The sequence below is a fragment of the Natator depressus genome, chromosome 1 (assembly GCF_965152275.1).
Source record: "Natator depressus isolate rNatDep1 chromosome 1, rNatDep2.hap1, whole genome shotgun sequence".
NCBI lineage: Eukaryota > Metazoa > Chordata > Testudines > Cheloniidae > Natator > Natator depressus.
Window position 1 is genome coordinate 213,500,349 of NC_134234.1, and position 20,690 is coordinate 213,521,038.

Here is a 20,690-nt window from a genome sequence, read left to right on the forward strand (position 1 = left end):
AGGTATTAAATGACCCAGAGTTCACATTTCAGTTCACATAGTGCTCAAATTAGGGGTTTAAAATACAGATAAATTCTACTCCCACATCACACACACAACCCAGTGCATTCACCTCAGCTTTTTCTCTCCATAGGAAAAAAACCAAAACCAACTCACACCCTGTTTGCCGAATGCCCGAACTCTCCAAGCTGCACAGGTACCTCTGCTTCTCACTGTCTCCCCCTTGGTCCCTAAGTTGTCCCAGTAACATGTGAGGTTTCTGCATTTCTAGACCAGGACAAGTTACGTGTCGTGGGAGGAGAGGACAGATGTTCGGGGAGAGTGGAGGTTTGGTACCGTGGCATCTGGGGAACAGTTTGTGATGACTCCTGGGACATGGCGGATGCTAATGTTTTGTGTCAACAACTGGGCTGTGGCTCTGCTCTATCTGCCCTGGTCAAGGCTGCATTCGGCGAGGGGATTGGTCCCATCTGGGTAGAAACATTGAATTGCAGAGGGACAGAGTCATCTCTCTGGGACTGTCCTGCCAGGCCCTGGGGTGAGAGCAACTGTGGTCATAAGGAAGATGCTGCTGTGAATTGCTCAGGTGAGTGACAGGAGATGTTTCTGCTACATGCTGTAATATTCAGGGAAAAGGATGGTTTAGCCCACCCATCCCCTTTGGTCCCAGACCAGGCCCTCCCATCTCCTGTGTGCTGGAGCATCCTGGATGTTGAGGGGTGGGACCTTTGTGAGGTCAGACTGGCTCAGGCATCAGCCCACATAGCCCCTGCATCCATCACAGGCCCCACTGTGCTGGTTTGTTATGAGAGTCCTCATTGCTGCACAGAGCACAAGGGACTTGGGCCCTAAATCATAGAATCATAGAATATCAGAGTTGGAAGGGACCTCAGGAGGTCATCTAGTCCAACCCCCTGCTCAAAGCAGGACCAATCCCCAACTAAATCATCCCAGCCAGGGCTTTGTCAAGCCTGACCTTAAAAACTTCGAAGGAAGGAGATTCTACCACCTCCCTAGGAAACGCATTCCAGTGTTTCACCACCCTCCTACTGAAAAAGTTTTTCCTAATATCCAACCTAAACCTCCCCCACTGCAACTTGAGACCATTACTCCTTGTCCTGTCATCTTCTACCACTGAGAACAGTCTAGATCCATCCTCTTTGGAACCCCCTTTCAGGTAGTTGAAAGCAGCTATCAAATCCCCCTTCATTCTTCTCTTCCGCAGACTAAACAATCCCAGTTCCCTCAGCCGCTCCTCATAAGTCATGTGTTCCAGTCCCCTAATCATTTTTGTTGCCCTCCGCTGGACTCTTTCCAATTTTTCCACATCCTTCTTGTAGTGTGGGGCCCAAAACTGGACACAGTACTCCAGATGAGGCCTCACCAATGTCGAATAGAGGGGAAAGATCACATCCCTCAATCTGCTGGCAATGCCCCTACATATACATCCCAAAATGCCATTGGTCTTCTTGGCAACAAGGGCACACTGTTGACTCATATCCAGCTTCTCGTCCACTGTAACCCCTAGGTCCTTTTCTGCAGAACTGCTGCCTAGCCATTCGGTCCCTAGTCTGTCGCGGTGCATGGGATTCTTCCGTCGTAAGTGCAGGACTCTGCACTTCTCCTTGTTGAACCTCATCAGATTTCTTTTGGCCCAATCCTCTAATTTGTCTAGGGCCCTCTGTATCCTATCCCTACCCTCCAGCATCTCTACCTCTCCTCCCAGTTTAGTGTCATCTGCAAACTTGCTGAGGATGCAATCTATACCATCCTCCAGATCATTTATGAAGATATTGAACAAAACCGGCCCCAGGACCGACCCTTGGGGCACTCCACTTGATACCGGCTGCCAACTAGACATGGAGCCATTGATCCCTACCCATTGAGCCCGACAATCTAGCCAACTTTCTATCCACCTTGTAGTCCATTCATCCAGCCCATACTTCTTTAACTTGCTGGCAAGAATACTGTGGGAGACCGTGTCAAAAGGTTTGCTAAAGTCAAGGAACAACACGTCCACTGCTTTCCCCTCATCCACAGAGCCAGTTATCTCATCATAGAAGGCAAATTAGATTATTCAGGCATGGCTTGCCCTTGGTGAATCCATGCTGACTGTTCCTGATCACTTTCCTCTCCTCTAAGTGCTTCAGAATTGATTCCTTGAGGACCTGCTCCATGATTTTTCCAGGGACTGAGGTGAGGCTGACTGGCCTGTAGTTCCCAGGATCCTCCTTCTTCCCTTTTTTAAAGATGGGCACTACATTAGCCTTTTTCCAGTCGTCCGGGACTTCCCCCGATCGCCATGAGTTTTCATAGAGAATGGCCAATGGCTCTGCAATCACATCTGCCAACTCCTTTAGCACTCTCGGATGCAGAGCATCCAGCCCCATGGACTTGTGCTTGTCCAGCTTTTCTAAATAGTCCCTAACCACTTCTTTCTCCACAGAGGGCTGGTCACCTCCTCCCCATGCTGTGCTGCTCAGTGCAGTATTCTGGGAGCTGACCTTGTTCGTGAAGACAGAGGCAAAAAAAGCATTGAGTACATTAGCTTTTTCCACATCCTCTCTCACTAGGTTGCCTCCCTCATTCAGTAAGGGGCCCACACTTTCCTTGACTTTCTTCTTGTTGCTAACATACCTGAAGAAATCCTTCTTGTTACTCTTAACATCTCTTGCTAGCTGCAACTCCGGGTGTGATTTGGCCTTCCTGATTTCACTCCTGCATCCCTGAGCAATATTTTTATACTCTTCCCTGGTCATTTGTCCAATCTTCCACTTCTTGTAAGCTTCTTTTTTGTGTTTAAGATCAGCAAGGATTTCACTGTTAAGCCAAGCTGGTCACCTGCCATATTTATTATTCTTTCCACACATCAGGATGGTTTGTCCCTGTAACCTCAAAAAGGATTCTTTAAAATACAGCCAGCTCTCCTGGACTCCTTTCCACACACCCCCCCCGCCCCCGCCAATCACTAACAAACAGGCCCTGTGCTTCTGTGAGGGAGTTTGTGGAGGTGACAGCTGGAGACAACCAGGGACTCTCAGAGGTGAGGATCCCCCCGGAACAAACACGTCACCTACCCCTTACTACAGGTCACAAGTTTCCTCCCTTTAGTTTTGCAGGTCTGAAAGAGAGGACAGATTTTCCAAATACCCCATTTAAAGCATCCCCCTCCTCCCATCAAGGGTTAAATTTCCCTGGTGCTGGGTCACAGTGGAGGAGCTGCAAGCTGCAGCCTGAGGGAAGGAGCTCCTTTCCATGGCCTGTGACATCTGAGGGTGAATGACACCGGGGTGGGAGCTGCAGGCCGTGCTGAGCCAGAAGATTCCTGTCTGCTGGCTCCAGCTGACAGAGCAGGGCCCATGATTTAAACAGCATCCTGTGAGCTGCCTCCATGGTGCACAGACTGTGTCCCAGCCCATTACCCTGCTGTCCTGGTCCCTGCAATGAGTGACCGGGGAGCTCTCTGGACTTCCCCGACTCTCACAGGCTAATCTCTCCCTGTCGCATGTCCATTTCCATCCAGCTCCCCCGCGCCACCCTCCGACCGACAGTGGGAGAGTCACGGTGCCTGTGGTCATCTGCATTATCCTGGGGGCCCTGCTCTGCATGGTCTTAATCATCCTGGGGGCGCAGGTGCGAAGTGCCAGGGCACAGCGCAGAGGTGGGTCCTGATTGGTGTCACTGTGTGAAATGCTTCTGCAATAGCAGGGGGACTGCTGGGTGTCAGGGTGAGGGGTGATACCAGGCTGGGTGGGGTGGCCAAGGGTGCCTGTTAACTCCTCTCTCATTGAATATTTCATTAACTGTCTGGCAGTGGAACAGCCCAGCCATGAAATCTGGAGATGATACTGGCTAGGGACCTTTACAGTTTCAGAGAAACGGCATCTGTATCCCCACCCGCCCCCACCCTCCGGTGATCCACTCCAGGAGTGCCTACTCAGGCCTCCAGCCCTCACCTGTCTCTGGGTGGGAAACCCCTGTCCCATCTCCTTGTGGCCAGGGGTTTTTCAGACTGCACAGCCCCCCGCCTTCCACTGTGATACCCCCAGCAAACCAGTCTGCCTACAGGCCAGCCCCCATGTTGTGCTTTCTCCCCAAGGGCTATGAGCAGGGCATTGCCAGCAGTTACAAGTTACCACCCAGTTCTCTCTCAGCAGATTACACCTTATTCTGAGGATAAAAGTATGACAGAGAAAACATTAAAAACAATACAAATTCCTCCACACTTGCTTAACGTACCAGAATTCACCCATCTTCCTCATGGGCAGCCTGGTAGACCCACGTCCCTCCAACGATTCAGTGTTGGGATCCCCATGGACAGAAGGTCCTGCCCATTTGCAGAATCAAAATGAAGGCCCTGAGTCTTTTTAAACTTAGCCTTTCATATCAGAAGTCCTCCTTTGTCTCTTGGTCTCTGGTAACGCAGTTTGAACCAGTCTGTATAAACCACCCTGAAGGTTGTTACCTTTCTGGAGTTGTTCATACTCTCAGTGATTCACCTTAATCCCCCACCCACCCCCCACACATACTCAGTGTTTTTTCTTCCTGGAGGAGCTGTGGTAACCCTCCCACATGCAGTAGAACATAAACCATTCATAGCTTTAATACAGTGATTCCCAAAGATACTGCCTGGAGCCGCAGTATCTGCCACAGGGAGGGGATCCGAATATCATGAGGAGAGACATCATGGAAAAGGGACTGAGAGAAATTGGAAATATTGTCAAGGAAAAAAGGTGTATAAAAATAGAGCTGTGGTAAATAGTTGTAAAGAGAGTGATCCAGTAGAAAAGACAATCTTAGGAAGGAGAAGTGTGGGAAAGGAGCATTTTACTGTCTTGTACTCAAAGCTGGCACTTGTAGGGGATTTTACATCTATAACACACTTTATACAAACATTAGCTACCAGCTCCTTGGCAAGAAGACAGAGGATGGGACTGCCATCAACATACACAGTCACAACTTTGCAGTAAGACAATGACTATAATCAGATCTCTTTCTTCAGGGCTTCAGCCAGTCACCTGCAGAGGTCAGGAAGGAATTCTGGGAAGCCCCCATCTTTCTGTTTTGTTTTGCTTCGTTTTGTTTCTTGCCCTCCTCTGAAGCATCAGACATTAGCTATAGAGGGATATGTGTCACTGGATGGGCTGGACCAGTCCTCTGAGGTGATACAGAGAAACCTCTTTCGAAGATATCTGGCTGATGTGTCTTTTCCACATGTTCAGGGTCAAACCAATTATCAGATTTGGGGTCAGGAAGGAATTTCCCCCTAGGTCAGATTGGCAAAAAGGGACCTTGGGGGATTTTCTTCTTCCTCTGAAGCATGGAGCGTGGATCACCTGCCAGGATTATCAAGGCATCTCTCAAGTAGTCAGTTCCCTGTCATTGCAGGGCCCTTGGGCATTGGTGGCACCTTACTCGCTCCTGCTTTCTGCCTGTGGCACATGATAGTTTATTCTCCTGAGGACTGAAATGCTTTACTCTAAGTGCATCTTTGGGCTCAAACCTAGGAGTATCTGGGTGAAATGCAGTGGCCTGTGTTATACAGGAGGTCAGACTTGATGTTCAAATGGTACCGTTTGGCCTTAAACTGGATGAAAAAAAAAAAGATGTTCTCACCATTTTTCAGATAAACACCTGCGTGGGGGAAGAATTATTTAAGATGCTCCAAAGGGGAATAGCCAGGAATAATGGGATGAGATTAAAAAGGGAACATTTAAGATGAATGTGAGGAAGCTTCCTCACAGCAATCTAGCCCTGGGAACCATCATCAAAGGGATGCTGTAGAAAGAAACCCTGTCACCTGGCTCATTTAAATTCCAGCACTGGGAATGTGTGGTAGGGTTCAGGCTTGCACTGGGCCCACGGGGAGGGGCTGGATGATCCCATAGTATTTCCCATCTCTGGTTTCAATGACCCTGTGCAAACCCTGCCCTTTGTTTTCAGGCTCCAGAAGACCCTTGGATCCCTTCTCTGAGGCAGTGTACGAGGAGATTAATTATAACCTGATGAGAGAGAAGCAGGAGATGTTCAGTCGCTCAGGTCTGTGAGTCTCACCCTTAACAGGGAGCAGCTATCTAATGCCCTGTCCATCGGAGGCCCTGACCCAGAGTTAAATCACTGCAGCTTCAGCCCTGTGAGCTTGTCATTGGAGCTGGGCACAAGTCTCCGTTATGAAATGTTTTGGTGAAAAATGCAGATTCAGAGACACCGAAACATTTCACAAATTCCTGTCAATTTCACCCAATTTTTCCAAATACACACAGAACGATTCATTTCATTTCAACACTTTCTAAAGAAAACATTTTGGGATTTTTTTCAATTGGATATTACTTTTCCATTAGAAATTTCCTTTAATATTATCGGGAAAAAAAACCAAATAAACAAAAATTAACTAACGTCCAAAAGAACACCAAATGGTTTCATTAAACTTGTTTTTTTACTTTTGCATTTCCCAAAAATTGCCCAAAAAAGTCATTTTTGGCTCAACTCAAAACAATCTTATGTTTTGCTTTTTTCCCCCAACAGTCAGAAAACTAAACCATCTGTTTTTTTTGCCAAGCTCCAGCTGTGGGAGCTGGGTCTGTGGTGAGACCAGCAATTACTCATGTAGACTGAGAGAGATGGGTTTCCTTCCCACCGTACACTGAGTGTCCCAATTCTAGGGACAGTTAATTTCCCATCTGCCCATCCTGCAGCCTTGGCATGTAACCAGTGAGGGGTCAGGAAAGCGACTGCCTGGGGCAGGCTAAACTATCATTTGAAAACTTCTTTGGAGCAACGAAGCAGAGGATGTTCTGTGCCCCTCTCCCTCTGCAGCCACTGGTCTGCTGCGTCAGCTCCCTCCTGCTTCCAGAGCAGAGAGATCAGCTCAGGAGAGCCTCATGACTTTGAGTCCCAGCCTTTTTATCCTTTGTGCCATTTTGTCTCAATGTCTGATGGGAACATCCTACCCAAGGGCTGTGCTGTGGTGGGGCTCTGGGAACATGCTCAGGGCATCTCCCAGCATCACTGCCAAGATGGTTACAGTGAATCACAAAAAGAAAAGGGGTACTTGTGGCACCTTAGAGATTAATAAATTTATGAATCACAGACTCTGCTCTGGGCGTTCCTTGGTTTAATCTGGAAACATCACGGAGAGCTGATCAACTGATTCATGGGGGAGGTGGGTATTTACCCTTAAGAAGGAGGAGTCCCCTCTGTGGCTGAGGAGGCCAGGACAATTGTGGAACTTCCCTGGACCAGCAGCCAGAGACGTGCCCTTCACTCACCACAGCATCTTTCAGGTCAGATTGTATGATCCCCTCAGTCACATTTACCAAAATAACATGGAGATTTCTCTTGGGGAGTCCGTGTCAGCCTCTCACCGCTCAGAGTTGCTGTGAGTCACCACGTCCTGTAGAAGAAGGTATAGACTGAGACTGGAAATCCTGCTCCAGGCCCCGGATGTGTTCCCAGTCCCACAGTTCTGCTGTTCTCACTGTGATGAATTTCTGGTTCTCATCTCTCCAATCTCCTATTCAGATGACTCAGTGACGAAGCTGCAGTACTACACCGGGGACAGCGAGGGGGAAAACGATCCTGGATCAGAACAAGGTAACGGGGGAGGGGCAGACTCAGGCCGAGAGACCCAAATCTGGGCAGAGAAATAATTTCTATCACACTTTCTGCAATCACAGCCATTTTCCCTCACACGGTTCCCATTGTACACAGTTGGGTCTCATCCCATTGAACACTATTTCTGTCAGAATCTCAGGATGGGAACATGTGACCATCTCCTGAGCACACATCCCTTGGAATGGCTCCCAGTGACCTTCCCAGGTGAGGAGCTGGAGGAGATGGATCAGTCTCTTTCGGTGGAGGCGTCAGTGCCCAGCAGGGCTCATCTCTTGTCCCCAAGAGAGAGGGGAAGATTGTCCTATGTTATAATTACAGATGGGCTCAGCCCAACTCACTGATCCAAACCCACCAGAACTTTGGGGGGCGGGGGGATTTGCAGATTCTGACCCCAGCTCTGAATCTCAGTTTGGGGGCTGGCACCTGTTGCTATAACAGGCTGAAGCAAAATCCTGGACCTGAACTTCCTGGCCTGGCCCCATCTCTAATGATAAACAGGGCGGCATTTCTAACCCAGCTGCTGTCAAGGGAGTCCATGATTTGGGCCCTGTGGGAATTTAGCCTGTGGCTGGGGGAGGAGACACTGAGCAGATGAGCCAGTTCTGCTGAGAAGCTGGAGCGCTGCCAAGCTGAGCCCTGGGCTGCCTGAGAGGCTAGTGGAGAGCAGGAGCTCACAAAGGATCAGGCCATCAACCTTCCAGCGGGAGCTTTAATTCCTGCAGAGGGGAGGTTCCCCCTCCCCAGTGTAACAGGAAAATTCAAACCTGTCTGCAGAGATCAGCTGGATTCACACAGGCCGGCTCTGGCCTGGCAGCGCCCGTGTTCCAACCTGTTATCTCAGCACAGGCCCAGATCCTGCTCCCACGGAAACACATAAAAGAGCTGCTGTTGGATTCTGCAGGGACAGGATTGGCCCCGAGTTATTTCTGGGACTCCTGTTTTACTGTAGTTCTCTGACTTGTGCCCTTCTCAGCATGGGCCCCTGCGACTTCCCCTCTCACGTGCCATGACAAACAGCTCTAGTTAGAAGGGCCACCTGCGCTGAAGAGACGCTGCTGGTGCCATGAGCTGAGTGTGGTGTTTGCTGTTCCAGAGGGAGTTTCCCCAGGGGGGTCTCAGTTGGATTACGATAACGTGGAGGAGCCTGCCTTGAATGACGTCCCCCAGACTCCAGACGGCCGAGGTGAGCAGTGAATCCGCCTCCTGGAAGCAACGTCACCCTGACGAAAAACTAACTGTATTTCCCAGGAGGGACAATCGTGGTTTGTTAAGAAAACCAGGAAGTTCACCCACCAATATTCTCTATTGGCGTAACGCTGGGGGCGCTGACCAGGTGCATGACAAGAGCTGTGTGGAGGCCCAGGGGTAGGGAAACATGTGATGTCCAAAGGCATAATAAAGGCCCATAGCAGGGACTGAAGGAGCAGTTCACTCAGGAGCTGCCCACGCTATACTTGGCTCAGGTCACTGCCCCAGCTTATATACATCTGTGTCAGACACGCTGTGCTGGGGGGGACATAGAGATTTTACACCCAAGGACCCATGTTCCAACCTTATTAGCTGGCTCCCTGCCCCCTCCACGCTTGTAATCTAGAGCTCTAGGATCCTCTCAATTAGCTCCTGAAATATATCAAATCAATGTGATATGTGAAATCCCCCAGTCTGAGGGTTCCAGAAGAGGGCTTCTCTTAATGCCCTGAAGGTGGAAGTTAAGTGCTGAGAGATCCCCAGGGACCAGTGAGGCTGATGCATCTGCAGCTTGTAGTTTATTTCTGTCTTCACTGTGAATATTCTCTTAATTACTGCACATCTTCACGTCAGATGCCCCTGCCCTGCCTGGAGATGTCCCAGGGGCTGTTTACGATGATGCCAGAGAAGTGTCTGTCCCTGAAGGTGACCCTGGCTTGGGGCAGAATGATGAAAAAGGCACTGGGGCGAGTGACAGGGACAGGGATGCACAGACAGGTGAGTGGAGAACTGTTTGCACTTCACAGTGTCTCTGCAGAGAGGGGTAGCTGGAAATGTGGGGTACACAGCAAGGGAACAGCCCTGGCCATCCCAACGCCTGTGAGAAAAACTCTCCTTCTCTCATCTCTGCATTCCCTCAAGGAAGAGGATTCAGTGCCTGAAATAGAGAGAGGAAAAGTAGGATCTGTGTTGGGTGGTACTTCGTGGTCAAACCAGCAGGATAGCTCGGATTCCCTCAAGCTCTAGGTTCAAATCCTTGTGTGGCTGCCCTACTCTTGATGTACTGGATTCCTACCTATTTACTGAACGTGTATCTTTTGGGCAGAATCTTATAAACCAAAGTCATGTTACTGCTGCACAAATGCTAAAGAGCCCATGACACTTCCTGTAAAAGTCGGGCTTAGCCCATTATCCTTGGCCTAAATTTCCACTCCCCTCCCTGTTGTGCCATGAGCAGAGGAGGTGCAGTGGTGATGAAATGTGCATTGCTTAGTACTTGGTGCTTATCTTCATTGTTAGGGCAGAGTGACAGTTCTGATGTCCTTAAGTAAGTGCTCCTGGCTGGTAAGTGCTTGGGATTTTTTTCACAAATTTACAGGTAGCTATAGCTGGCACTGGGCAGTGTTAGCTGGTCTGGAAACCAAAGGTTTTAATTTCTAGACTGTGTATCGAGATGATGGATTAGAACTTGTTCTAGACCAACCCAGAAGACTGAACAGGGAACAATTCCTAACCCACACTGTAGAGCAAAGGTTCTCAAACCGTGGAGCATGGAATATATTCTGGGGCAGCATGAGAAGCCAGAGCAGAGAGCAGCGGCTCCTTTCCAGGTGCCCAGCTTCGAAGGCAGCGCAGCCCCCAGCAGCAGCGCAGAAGTAAGGATGGCAGCGTATGGTGTTGCCACTCTTCCTTCTCCGCTGCTGCTGGCGGTAGTGCTGCCTTCAGAGCTCGGCAGCCAGGGAGCTATGTACTTACATGGCTCTTTGTGACTCAATGCCCGACTGCTTTTCACATTCAGTGAGAGTTGGACGTTCATTTTTGTAAATCGGTAGATGTACTTGTGTGGTGGGGGTGGGGGGCGTCAACTGCAATGGACACAAAGAAGGGGGGTGATCAAATAAGTTTGAGAACCGCTGCTGTAAACGCCGCCTTGCTCTGCTGCTGCCCATCACCATAGAGTGGATCCACTGACTGTATGTGTCTCCCTTGGTATTTTCAGGTGGGAGTCTGCACTCGCGAAGGAGTGAAGGTGTATCTGGGATGGAGAAGGAAACCCTGTTCCTGCCTCTGGGAGACACAGGTTATGATGATGTGGGACACTGTGACTCTGTGGGATCAATATCAGAAAAATGTGATTGGACAAAATAACTTTGTGCTGATGTAAACGCTTCACCTCTTTCTCTTAGAAATGCTCCCTCTGTTCTGATGGTCTAGAGACAGTCCCTTCCAGTTTGATAGACAAAGCAGGTGTTTCTATAAGATTTGTGTGAAGTTGCAAGAAATACAAGTGTGAGAGGGAAAAGATTCCTAAACTTTCTTTGTATAATTTTCCATTGTTTCAAGGGGTGGAAGTTTCCTGCTTTTTTATGCCTGTAATTTCTTCATCTTGAATTTGTGCCTTTTTGCATATTAAATCCTTTCTGAAAGTCTTCCCTGTTGTGGAAGTTTTTCTTCCCAGATGAATTGTGCAGTTTCCAGGGTTCATCACAGGGAGAGGCTGAGATACAACAAACCAGGAGACAAGGACGGGCCACCTCTGGGTATGGCCGGCTGTTTGATGGGAGGCGGGTTGACACTGAATGTTCTATCAGGCATGTGGTAAAAGTGAGACACCGGCAAGAGAACATTCTGAGATGAGCAACATGGTTGTTCCTAAACCTAATTCAGATCTGAAACTTTCCCTGAATCCAAGGAGATAAACGGGAAATTCTCTCTGGGTAATTCACACCTGAACTGAAGGAAACGGTAAAAAGAATTCCCCATTAGCGATAAATACAGAGCATGAATATTTCTGCTAGGACAATAAATAAATTGAATAGAAAATAATGACAAGAGGAGGGTTAATAAGAATCTGGGTTTCCACTGAAGCAATAAGGCTAAAACAAGTAACAAGTCACTGAGTTGTTACTAGAAACCCCAGTAATACTGATCATTTTCACACAGTGGGATATTTATTTCCATGACAATCTATGAATATAGTTTAAAGTCAATGCTGAGCTGAGTACTGACTAGTGGAGAAGCCAGAAGTGCTCTCTGGATGAACCCTCAGTGAAATCAATACCAGAATGCGCACAGAGTACATCGCTATTTCACAGAAATATCTTCCTTTCCTTCACCACCAATCTTGTGTGCAGTTTGGTCACTTCATCTGTAGAAGGATAGAATGGAAATAGAAATGATGAGAGAAGGAGTTTCCAATCATCTGCATTCAACAGGGTCAGGGGTCATATGGGACCTTTCCATTGGGCCCCTACCCTGCCGATCCCAACAAACCCCTCACCCTTTCACTGTGAGCCGGCTGCATGAACTGCAGCCTATCAGTTTTCAACTTGCACCACGGAAATATTTATACACACTCACACTTCACACCCTTCACGCCCACACCCTGGTGTCCCGCCCCGATAGAAAGTGGCGGGACCTCCTGCCACCTTTGGAGGGTGAGCAACCTCGGTGGGCCAGCCTGTACTCCACCTTGGTCCTGAGGCCCGTTGGGGACATCAGTTGGTGGCTCCTTCACGGAGCTGTGAGCACGGGCGTGTTTCTGACGCGGTTTACCCCCATCCCGGATACTTGCCCTTTTTGTAATGTGAGGGAAACCCTGGTGCACGTATATCTAGAGTGTGCCAGATTGCAGCCCCTTTTCCGGCTCCTCACAAATATTCTATTGCGCTTTTGGCTTCATTTCTCCCCTCACCTTTTTATCTATACACTCCCCATCCATGGCCCCACAAAATCGCGAGATCTCCTGGTTAACCTCCTCCTAGCCTTGGCTAAAACAGCCATTTATAAAACCAGAGAGAAGAGGTTGTCCCATGAAGCGTCCTGTGACTGTAGGGCCTTTTTCCGATCCTCAGTACATTCACGTATCCGGGCGGAGTTCCTCTGGGCGGCGTCCACCGACTCTCTTGACGCCTTCGAGGAGCGGTGGGTGCTGTCCGGGGTTCTCTGCTCAGTGACCCCGTCCGGTTCCCTCCATCTGAGCCTTTGATTGAGGGGAAGAGCGAGAGACACCAGCCCCAGCCGTTGCTGCTGTGGATACCATCATTACTGTCATCTAGGAGGGGTCCTATAATTCTTGGGTGTCTACCCCCGCAACCCCTAAACCGCCCACCCCGCAGCCATGACCATCTTGCCGGGCACTCTCAGGAGAGGGATAATCGGTGACACTGGGGGCGGCACTAGGTAACTCGAGGGGGTGGAAGACCACGAGTGTCGAGGAAGCCCCCCCGCTCTAGGCCACCAGGTAACTCAGGAGGGTGGAAGACCACAAGTGTCGAGGAAGCCCCCCTGCTTTGGGCCCAGGCTAGCCTGAACACTTCTCCCTCCTGAAAGCTGCTGTGTTATACCTTCTGTTTGCGTTGTTTTGTTGCATATTTTGTTTTGTTTTCTTTGGTAACTCTTTGCAAGTGTTACACAATAAAATTCTTTTCTGTTTCGAAAAAAAAAAAACCTTCCCTGTTCCCTTACCCAGGGAAAAGGGACCTACTTAGCCTGCTCTCCTGCTGCTGCCCTCTGGCATGGGCTTTCCTTGCTTTTTGCCCCTGCTCTCGGCTTCCCCCCAGACCGGGCCAGATGCTCTCCCCCCCTTCTCCTCCCTTTCTTTTCTTTTTGTTGTTGTTTTTTTCTTTCCTGCTGTTGCTAGAGTGCTGTCCGGCTGCCGGCCAGCTGTTAGGCCCCCCCCGCCCACTCTCAGACACTGCTGCCGCTCCAACTGAAACCCCCCCCCCCGAGAGAGGGGGTCCTGCCGGCCCGCTCCCCAGAGGGGAAGAGTGGAAGGACCCAGCCCTCAGACCCAGCTGCTTTCTGTTTGTCTGCAGACCCGTCTTTGGTTGAGAGGACTCTTATCACTTACTTTGGCATTTCTGGAATGCTGTTGCTGAAAAAAAGAAAGCCCGGAATAGACAGAGAAAAAGCCGTCCACCAGAGGAACACCGCCCGGAGAATCTACAAATTGCCCTGGAGGGGGCCTAAGACTGAGTAACTTTCCAACTGTGCTCTCATGTGGGGGGAGGCCTTGACTGTGTCTTAATTGTGTTTGTAGGGACATGGGAGGTGTGGCACGGAGCTTCCCCCCGGATCCATCTGTGTCCTCCCAACCCCCACACCATGACCTTCCTCAGTGCCCCCCTGCTCCACCATCGTTGCTGGCTATCTAATATCTGCCTCTGGACTCAGCTGCTCGCCCTGATTCCACCGCGTGGACCAGAAGCACCAGCCAAACAAACAGGACTCTCTGGACAAGCGTACGGTGGTTTATGTGCCCCCCCCCGAATTGTCCACCCCACAGCTTGTCCCTTTCTATCTGACCCCAACACCTGTTAACCACCTGCCACCACCCCCCCTGGGGCATCGGTAATGGAGGGCACCGGGGTGGCCTCCGCTGCTGCCATGCCCATCGCCTCCCCAGTCTCTAGGGAAGCCCCTCCAGCCAGCAGGAAAGGCCAGGGCAAGAAGAAGGGGAAGCGCCCCGCTAAAACCACTGGGCCCTCCATGGCAGGGGCCACCCCCACTGCTGCGGCCCCGCCACCGACCACGGCGTCCTCCCCCCGCTGCCCCCTCCACCAGCTCTGCGGATATCCCTCCCTCAGCCCCCATGATGTATGCCTGGGCGGCGGCAGCCCTCCCGCCTCGTCATCTCTCCCGCCCACCACCTCCGCCACCATCAATAGCTGCCAGGGCCCCTTTCCCACCATGACAAGGAAGCACGGTGTCCGATGTCTCCTGGTGCCCACCTTGCCCCACATGGAGACCTATGTGCGGGCGTTGGCGAGGGTGGTGGGTCCCTCGGCCATTGTGGCAGCCTCCAAAATGTACGGGAACGTTTTCTTCTTAGCATCGGAGGCTGCCGCCCAGGAAGCAGTGAACAGGGGCCTGGCAGTGGGGGGAGTGTTTGTCCCCCTAGAGCCGCTAGAGGACCTGGGCGTCCGCCTGGTCCTGACCTCTGTCCCTCCTTTTCTCCCCAGTGCTGACATGCTACCCGCCCTTTCCACCCTGGGGAAACCTGTTTCTGTTATCAGCCCTGTCCCGTTGGGCTGCAAGGACCCCACCCTCCGTTACATTTTTTTCCTTCCGCCGGCAAGTGCAACTTTTACTGCCATTGGCGGCGCATGACGGAGAGGCGCTCGAAGGGTTCTTCCTAGTCCCCCACCAGGGGACCCGTTACTGGATGTACTTTTCCACAGGAAAGCCCGGTGCTACCTCTGCCGGGCGTCGGGGCATGTCCGGAGGGACTGCCCCTTAGCCCGGCAAGGAGGGGCACCTGGGACCCGAGACCTGGCAGGACATCAGCCCCGTCATTGCCGACGCCCCTGGCCACCCGGTACCCGAACACGCCCCCCTCTCCTCTTCTGACTACCACTACTCCCACTCAGGCCCAAGGGGAACCTCCCCTACAACACCCAGATGAGTGGGAGAGCCCCGCCCTCGCTGCTGACAATCTAGCGGGGCCTAAGGAGGAGGGTGTAACAGATATACCACCAGGCATGAGAGAGAGCCTGCCCCAGGGAGAATCCTCCCTACCTTATGCCGCCCCACCATTCCCCCCGCAAGTCCCTGAGCCATCGCCATTACCCCCTGACACGACCCCTGCTAACCAGCCCCCAGATGATGCCATGGAGGGCTGGGCCCTAGTCCAGGGGAAGCGAGGCAAGCGGAAGGCTCGAGCTCCACCTCATCTACCCGAGGCGAAGACCCCCCTGGAAGACCAGGAAGGGGGCACAGATGCCGAATCTTCCGCTTTGCCCACGAGTGCGTCCCATCCACCAGTGTCAGCCGGGAAAGATGTGGCAGCATCGGAGGGTAGTGTCTCCCCTCCACGGGAGACCTTCCTCTCCAAGAGCCTCGAGGAAGCCCCTTCTGTCCTGACGCTACCCAAAGCCCCCGTGAACCCCGAGGCAACCATCGTGGCAGGTGCCGGTGGGGAGAACCCTGGGGCGATGGAAAGTGTCCTCTTCTCCATGTTCAAGGAGATAGAGGCCCTAGATCTGACCCCGGTCGCCCAGGGGGAGGATGACCTTTTGCCAGCAAACCTCGATTTGGGCGACCTCACTCCACCCCTCTTTTCCCCATGCTCCCTCCCCCTAACTGCTGCTTCTGCTCCCACCTCGGAGGAGTCCAGGGGCTCCTCGATCGACCCGGCTGCTGATGGCACCCTGCTGATGACCACCGAGCCTGCTCAGGTGACAGCCGATGCCACTCGGCCGGGACACGAGTCGCCGGGGCACCCCCCGTTGGTGCGGAGCAATCGATTTCCTTCCCGGGCGGGGGCCCAACAGAAGATAATCCACCTTCTGATGCTGTGGCCACTAAATCCACCAGAGAGCCTGCGCCCGGTATCACTGAGAGCTCCCTCCCCACCCCCTTAACCCTCGAGTCTGATCGGGAGGCGCCACCATCCAGCTGGTTGCCTCCCGAAACCCAGAACCTCACCTCTGCCCCTGCCCCTGCCCCTGCCCCTGCCCCTACCCCTATCCAATTTACCTCCTGCAATGTTATTGCCGCCCCCCCGGGCTGTCTCCTTCCCTTTCCCAACTGATAACCCCCAGGGAGCGGCCTTTGTGTTCTCCTGCCCCGACCCATAAGGAGCTGCTATCTTCCCTCCACCGCCCCCATCGCCCCAGAGCTTCAGGCGGACCTAGAAGCTCCAGCCCATCAGGCACCCCATCGGGGGTCTGCACCCTGCTTGTCCATTTTAGTGGATCACGGGGCTGCACCAAGGGCCCCGCCAGGGAACAACTGGGAAACCGTAATCCCACCCCCGCCCTGAGCTGCAAGGAGAGCTGCGGAAGTTTTTAGAGGATGTCCGTGGCTCCTGCAACAAGGTACAGCTTGCTCTCCAGCGATGGGGGGATTTTTTTCAAGTCCTCCGGCCACAAGGGCCCTCATGGGGGAAGGTAAAGGGACGGGGAAGCAGGATGCCGCAGCCTACTGGCGGGTCCGCGTCTTCCGTGACCATTTACTCACCTACGGGATGGGTCAAGGACTGTTGCGCGGCCTTGCGATCCCTGCCAGTGAGGATCCCCCCCGGCCTTCCCCATGACACCTCTCACCATCACAACGTTGAACAGCCGGGGTTGTAGGAGGGCTCTCTGCAGGTCCCAGGTGCTCTCCTTCCTTCGGGAGGGAGGGTACTCTGTGATTTTCCTGCAGGAGACCCATATGGATCCGACCGCCGAAGACAGTTGGCGGCTGGAGTGGGGGGACAGGGTCTACTTTAGCCATTCCACTGTTCGGCAGGCTGGAGTGGTGACCCTGTTCTCCCCCGACCTATGGCCTGAGGTGCTCGGGGTCGCCGAGGCCGTGCCAGGTCGCCTGCTGCCTCTCCGTGTCCGTATAGAGGGGCTCGTGGTTAACCTCGTTAACGTCTATGCCCCGACATCGGGCCCGGAGCGGCTGCAATTCTATCAGCAGGCGTCCGCCTTCCTCGGCACCTTAGATTCTCACGAGTGCCTGGTTCTGGGAAGGAATTTTAATACCACCCTCGAGGAGCGAGACCGCTCGGGGACCGAGCAGAGCCCGGCTGCCGCAGACACCCTCTGGGAGATAGTTGAACATCACTCCCTAGTGGACATCTGCTTGACCACCACCCGGATGACACTTCCACATTCACCTTTGTCCGGGTGGAAGCCCATCGGTCGAGCCACTCCTGGTTGGACCGCATTTATCTATCATGCTTCCATCTCTCATGCGCCCACTCCTCCAGCATTCGGCTGGCCCCATTTTCTGACCATCAACTAGCCACCGTGACAGCCTCCCTCTGTGCGGAGAGGCCAGGGCCAGCCTTTTGGCATTTTAACAACAGCCTGTTGGAGGATGAAGACTTCGTGACGTCCTTCCGGGAATTCTGGCTGGCCTGGCGAGGGCAGCGGCGTGCCTTTCCCTTGGCGCGGCGATGGTGTGACTTGGGGAAGGTGCGCGCCCGGCTTTTCTGCTGCAACTGCACCCGGGGCACCAGCCGACAGAGAAATGCGACGATAGAGGAGTTGGAACAGGAGGTCTTAGAGCTGAAGAGGTGTTTGGACGCCAGCCCTGAAGACCCGCTCCTCTGCGGAGCGTGCCGGGAGAAGCGGGAGGCGCTCCGGGCCCTCGAGGACCATCGGGCCAGGGGTGCCTTTGTTCGATCCCACATCCGCCTCCTTCGGGAGATGGATCGCGGCTCACGCTTCTTCTATGCCCTGGAGAAAACAAGGGGGGCTAAGAAACATGTCACCTGCCTCCTGGCAGAAGACAGCACCCCCCTCACGGAACCGGTAAAGATGTGTGGGAGGGCACGAGCCTTTTACGCAAGTCTTTTCTCCCCGGACCTGACCGACCCTGGCGCTTGCAGAGTGCTTTGGGAGGAGCTCCCTATGGTCAGCGCGAGCGACCGAGACCAGCTAGAGTTGCCTCTCACTCTGGCCGAGTTCTCAGAAGCCCTGTGTCGTATGCCCAATAAGAAGTCTCCAGGCATGGACGGGCTGACTGTGGAGTTCTACCGCGTGTTTTGGGACGTCCTCGGCCCAGACCTAGTCACCGTCTGGGCCGAGTCTCTGCAGAGCGGGGTCCTCCCTCTTTCGTGCAGGCGAGCTCTGCTCGCCTTATTGCTGAAGAAGGGGGACCTCCACGATTTACGAAATTGGCGTCCCGTCTCACTCCTCAGCACGGACTACAAAATCGTAGCGAAAGCAATCTCACTGCGGCTAGGGTCTGTGCTGGCGGACGTGATCCACCCAGACCAGACGTACACCGTCCCGTACCGCAGTATCTTTGATAACCTATTTATGGTTCGGGACCTTTTGGAACTCGGGCGTAGAGACGGTCTGTTGTTCGCCCTCCTGCCCCTAGGTCAGGAGAAGGCTTTTGATAGGGTGGACCACGGGTACCTCCTGAGCACTCTGCAGGCATTTGGCTTCGGACCCCAGTTTGTGGGTTTTCTCCAGGTGCTGTACACTTCCGCAGAGTGTCTCGTTAAGCTCAACTGGACCCTGACTGAACCGGTCAGCTTCGGGAGAGGAGTATGGCAGGGGTGCCCCCTCTCAGGCCACCTGTACACTCTGGCGATCGAGCCCTTCCTCTGTCTCCTCCGCAGGAGGTTGACAGGGTTGGTGCTGAGGGAGCTGGAGCTGCAGCTGGTCCTGTCGGCGTACGCTGATGACGTGCTCCTCGTGATCCAGGACCCCGGCGACTTGGCGCAGGTGGAGGCTTGCCAGGCCATCTATTCGGCAGCCTCCTCCACCCGGGTCAACTGGGTCAAGAGCTCTGGCTTGGCGGTAGGAGTCTGGCGGAAGGCGAGCTCCCTCCCACCCACGCTTCAGACCATCCGGTGGAGCGAGGATCCGCTGCTCTACCTCGGCGTTTACCTTTCTGCCACGCATCCCTCTCTGCCAGAAAACTGGCAAAATTTAGAGGGCGGGGTGATAGAGCGGCTCCGGAAATGGACGGGACTACTCCGATGTCTCTCCCTCCGAGGGAGAGCGCTGGTGCTTAATCAACTAGTCCTGTCCATACTCTGGTACCGGCTCAACACCCTGGCCCCGGCCCCGGGTTTCCTGACCAACCTCCGGACATCGATTCTGGGGTTCTTTTGGTCAGGAACGCACTGGGCCCCTGTAGGGGTTCTTCATCTACCCCTGAAAGAAGGAGGACAGGGCCTAAAGTGTCTACACACTCAGGTCCGTGTCTTCCGCCTCCAGGCCCTACAGAGGCTCCTCTATGGTGCAGGCAGTTCGGCGTGGAGCACACTGGCGCACACCATCCTGCGCCGCATCCGAGGGCTCCGATATGACCGGCAGCTCTTTTATCTCCGTCCGGAAGGTCTTCCGCGAGACCTCTCGGGGCTTCCGGTCTTCTACCAGGACCTCCTCCGGACTTGGAAACTGTTTTTAACGACCAGGTCCGTGGCGGCCACCGAGGGGTAGATCTCATCACGGAGCCCCTGCTACACAACCCCCAGCTCCGTGTGCAGGTGGCAGAGTCCCACTCGGTGCGCCAGAGCTTGATCCTGGCAGAAGTCACGAGAGTCGGAGACCTCCTGGACTACAACTGGGGAGACTGGCTGGATCCCCTGGCACTCGTTCGGCGCATGGGGCTCTCCAGACCTCGTACCCCCCAGCGCGTAGATCAGGAGGTGAAGGCCGCTTTGCCGCCCGCTGCTAGAGCTTACCTCGACCGTGTCCTGCTCGAGGGCACACCCCGCCCACCCTGTACCCCAGGCCCTCCGGACCTTTTAATTGGACCCCTGCCCCACAGACCCAATCGACCCCCTCACCCCTTCACTGCGAGCTAGCTGAAAGGAACTGCATCTCGTACGCTTCCAAACTGCGCCAAGGAAACATCTATACACACTCGTGCTCCACACCCTTCACACCCTCACCCAAGTGTCCCGCCCCGACACAAAGTGGCGATACCTTCTGCCACCTTTGGAGGATGAGCAGCCCCGGTGGGCCAGCCTATATTCCACCTTGGTTCCGAGGCCCGTCAGGGACATCAGTTGGCGGCTCCTTCATGGAGCTGTGAGCACGGGCACATACTTGGCGCGGTTCCCCCTGTCCCAGATACTTGTCCCTTTTGTGGTGTGAGGGAAACCCTGGGGCACGTATATTTGGAGTGCGCCAGGCTGCAGCCCCTGTTCCACCTCCTCACAAATCTCCTATTATGTTTTTGATTGCATTTTTCCCCTCACCTTTTTATTTATGCACTCCCCATCTGTGGCCTCACAAAGTCGCGGGATCTCCTAGTTAACCTCCTCCTGGCCCTGGCTAAAAAGGCCATCTATAAAACCAGAGGGAGGAGGTTGGCCAATGGAGTTTTCTGTGACTGTGGGGCCATTTTCCGTCCTTGGTCCGTTCACGTATCTGGGCGGAGTTCCTCTGGGCTGCGTCCACCGACTCCCTTGATGCTTTTGAGGAGCG

The 20,690-nt window shown here is 53.3% G+C and overlaps 1 protein-coding gene across 1 annotated transcript; it reads left to right on the plus strand.

Annotated features, from left to right (window-relative positions):
• The first annotated feature begins 156 nt into the window (after window positions 1-156).
• On the plus strand, window positions 157-8,808 carry LOC141986148 (antigen WC1.1-like). Its single transcript, XM_074950405.1, has 6 exons — window positions 157-196; window positions 272-586; window positions 3,524-3,661; window positions 5,944-6,039; window positions 7,522-7,593; window positions 8,708-8,808. Exons 2-6 carry the CDS (start codon window positions 376-378, stop codon window positions 8,806-8,808), a joined length of 618 nt encoding a protein of 205 aa, XP_074806506.1. The 5' UTR covers window positions 157-196; window positions 272-375.
• Window positions 8,809-20,690: the final 11,882 nt, after the last annotated feature.